Here is a 3,413-nt window from a genome sequence, read left to right as displayed (position 1 = left end):
TGTTTAATAAGATTACCTCTCATTCTTCTAAATTCCAGAGTGTACAAGCCCAGCCGCTCCATTCTCTCAGCATATGACAGTCCCGCCATCCCGGGAATTAACCTGGTGAACCTACGCTGCACTCCCTCAATAGCAATAATGTCCTTCCTCAAATTAGGCGACCAAATCTAAACACAACACTCCAGGCGTGGTCTCACGAGGTCCCTGAACAACTGCAGAAAGACCTATTTGCTCTTGCACTCAACCCCTCTTGTTATGAAGGCCAACATGCCATTCGCTTTCTTCACTGCCTGCTGTACCTGCATGCTTACTTTCATAGACTGATGTACAAGGACCCCCAGATCCCGTTGTACTTCCCCTTTTCCCAACTTGACACCATTTAGATAACAATCGGCCTTCCTGTTTTTGCTACCAAAGTGGATAACCTCACATTTATCCACATTAAACTGCATCTGCCATGCACCTGCCCACTTACCAAACCTGTCCAAGTCACCCTGCATTCTCAAAGCATCCTCCTCACAGTTCACACTGCCACCCAGTTTTGGGTCATGTGAAAATATGCTAATGTTTATTTTAATCCCTTCATCTAAATCATTGATGTATATTGTAAATATCTGCGGTCCCAGAACCGAGTCTTGCGGTACCCCACTGGTCACTGTCTACCATTCTGAAAGGGACCCGTTAATCCCTACTCTTTGTTTCCTGTCTGCCAACCAATTTTCTATCTATATCAGCACTCTACCCCCAATACCATGTGCCCCAATTTTGCCCAGGGAGAAATGTGGCTGAGGTGGTGGGGTGATGAGGTTGTGGAGGGAGGGGGAGAGGGAGGGGGAGGGGGGGGAGAGGGGGAGGGGGAGAGGAGGCAGAGAGGCAGGTGAGTGTAGGGTAGAGATGGTGAAGGGAGAGGTGGACGGGGGTGGAGGAGGGGGGAGAGGGACGGGGAGGGGTGGGTGGATGTGGATGGGGTGGGGAGATGGGAGGTGGAGGAGGAGGAGGGGGAGTAGCAGGGGCAGGAGGGAGGCGGTGGGGGGGGGAGGGTCCGGGCGGAGGCGGAGAGCGGAAGGGGGGGGGCATAACGAGGGACGGGGCTAGAGGGAGGGGCGGGATTGGGCCATAGGGGGGGGTGGGCGGAGGGGCGAGGGAGGTGAGAGGGGGAGGAAGAGGAGAGGGGGCGGAGCGAAATGGGTCGGGGAGAGGCCATGGCGTGGGAGGAGAGGTGGTTGAGGGGGGGCAGGGGTGGTTGAGGTGGATAACCCTGGGATGAAACTGTCTGAAGAAGGGTCTCGACCCGAAATGCCACCTATTCCTTCGTCCCATTGATGCTGCCTCATCCGCTGAGTTTCTCCAGCAGATTTATCTACCTTCTGAATCTGGGGGAGTGCGTTTTCACACATGTACATCATTTGCCTGATGGGAGAGGGGAGAAGGGAAGAGGGCAAATGGAAAATGGTGCCTAGGTAGACCCATTGGCGGCGAGGGTAGGTGTGAGCTGAAGACTGGTGTGTGAGAGGCAGGTGGAGTGACGGGGATTAGAATGAAGCCGGAGGGAGGTCTGGGTCCATCCTGATCCCGGGCTGTGAACGGAGGTGCGGGCGGCGGCTTCCACTGCCCAACAGGAGCAAGTCAGTTACACCCGAAGCATCGTTAGCGCCGACTCTGTCCTTTCTTCACAAAGTCATAGTCTCACTGCACGGAAACTGGCCTTTCGGCCCAACTTGCCCATGCCCACCAAGATGCCCCATCAGCACAAATCCCAACAGCCCGCGTTTGGCCAATGTCCCTCTATCCTTTCCTATCCACGAACCTGTCCAAACGGTGTTTAAATGCAGTTATATCTGACCTCGTCTACCTCCTCTAGTTGTTTGTTTCCTATACCCTCCACCTTCGATGTGAAAAGTTGCCTCTCGGATATCTAGTAAATCCTTCCCCTCTCAACTTAAACATAATTCATGTGGTCCTTGATTCCCCTAAATGTCTGGGTAAAAAGACTGGGGTGCATTCACCCCAGCTATTTCCCTCGTGATCGTATACCCCGTATACTATCAGATTACCCTGCAGCCTCCTGCGCTCCAAGGAATAAACTCCTACCCTGCCCAACTTCTCCCTTTCGCTCATGACCTCGAGTCCTGGCAACATCCTCGTAAATCTTTCCTGCTCTCTTTGCAGCTATCTGTTCTCCCTTCGACTGCCGCAAGAACTATTCAAGGCTGTTTAATATCTGACGGATCCTTCCCTCGTGTGAGATTAGTTGGAAGCCGCCAGGAAATCTTCACATTGAACACTAGCAGCAAGTTAACATTCATTCCCCGAGACGGCAGCGGTTGCAATAGACACTCGCGATACTGCAGGGGTTCAGCAGTTGCGCGAAAGGGAATGCGTTTTGAACCAGGAAGAGGAGGTTAAAATGGCTTCGAAAGACCAGGTCGTGAGTTTAACCGAGGAGGCAGTTTGTCCCATCTGTCTGGATTTCTTCACCGATCCGGTGTCACTGGAGTACAACTTCTGCCGCCCTGTATCACACAAAGTTGGGACAGGGATGAGAGAAACTCCTGTCCGGAATGTAGAGAGCAGTTTACAGACCGTACCCTCATGGTGAATCGGGCCTTGGGGAGACTGTCTGAGAAAGCTCGAACACTGAGCCTGAATCGGACAGAGGAGGAAAGTAAACTTCAGTGCGAGGAACATCAGGAAGAACTGAAGTTGTTTTGTGAAACGGAAAAGAAACTGATCTGCCTGGTTTGTCGAGATGCGCGGGAACACAGAGATCACCGCTTCATGCCGGTTAAAGAAGCTGTTCAAATATACAAGGTAAATGCAAACTGAATTTAATCACATCATTTTAATTCCTTCTTTAATGTTCAACAATTTAATAATCTGATTTTCAAACACAATTCCAGGATCAGATGAAATCTTCTTTCGAATCTCTCACAAAAGAGAAATCAGGGATCCAGCGAATGGAGCAGCAATAGAAACAGAAGATTTCTGGAGTTCTGGTGAGGCTTTTAAGTTTCGATTTCCTGATCTTGTGTAGATTTGATCGCTGTGATGCGTGTAATAATAGGGCAGCGCAGTGACACAAGTAGTGCTGCTGTCTCCTAGTTCTGGTGAACGGGTTCGATAAACTATTGAATTGCCAACACAAGTAAAAAAATGCACAGGACAAATGTCACGGTCAAAGTCGTGAGGAAACACAATCAGTGACATTATATATTGTTCTTATTTCATTTCACAGAAACAGTCACACAACCTTCAATCCAAAATCACATCCCAGTTTGCTGAACTGCACCAGATTCTCACTGAGAAAGAGCAGCGCGCACTGGCAGATATCCGGGAGGAAGAGAAGAAAATTCTAAATACAATGGAGAAAAATCTTGGAAAGATTCAAGTCAATTTAAGTTCCATTCAGGAGG

The 3,413-nt window shown here is 50.1% G+C and overlaps 1 protein-coding gene across 1 annotated transcript; it reads left to right on the top strand.

Annotated features, from left to right (window-relative positions):
- Window positions 1-2,244: 2,244 nt before the first annotated feature.
- On the top strand, window positions 2,245-2,972 carry LOC116990229 (E3 ubiquitin-protein ligase TRIM17-like). Its single transcript, XM_033047776.1, has 2 exons — window positions 2,245-2,811; window positions 2,901-2,972. Exons 1-2 carry the CDS (start codon window positions 2,593-2,595, stop codon window positions 2,970-2,972), a joined length of 291 nt encoding a protein of 96 aa, XP_032903667.1. The 5' UTR covers window positions 2,245-2,592.
- Window positions 2,973-3,413: the final 441 nt, after the last annotated feature.

The sequence above is a fragment of the Amblyraja radiata genome, chromosome 30 (assembly GCF_010909765.2).
Source record: "Amblyraja radiata isolate CabotCenter1 chromosome 30, sAmbRad1.1.pri, whole genome shotgun sequence".
Lineage (NCBI taxonomy): Eukaryota > Metazoa > Chordata > Chondrichthyes > Rajiformes > Rajidae > Amblyraja > Amblyraja radiata.
This window is presented reverse-complemented; position numbering and strand designations above follow the sequence as displayed.

Bases quoted from the DNA above. Each gene is read 5' to 3' on its own strand.
- LOC116990229 (XM_033047776.1), top strand. From the start codon at position 2,593: ATGGTGAATCGGGCCTTGGGGAGACTGTCTGAGAAAGCTCGAACACTG. The intron at 2,812-2,900 runs GTAAATGCAAAC...ACACAATTCCAG, and splicing joins AAGCTGTTCAAATATACAAG to GATCAGATGAAATCTTCTTT.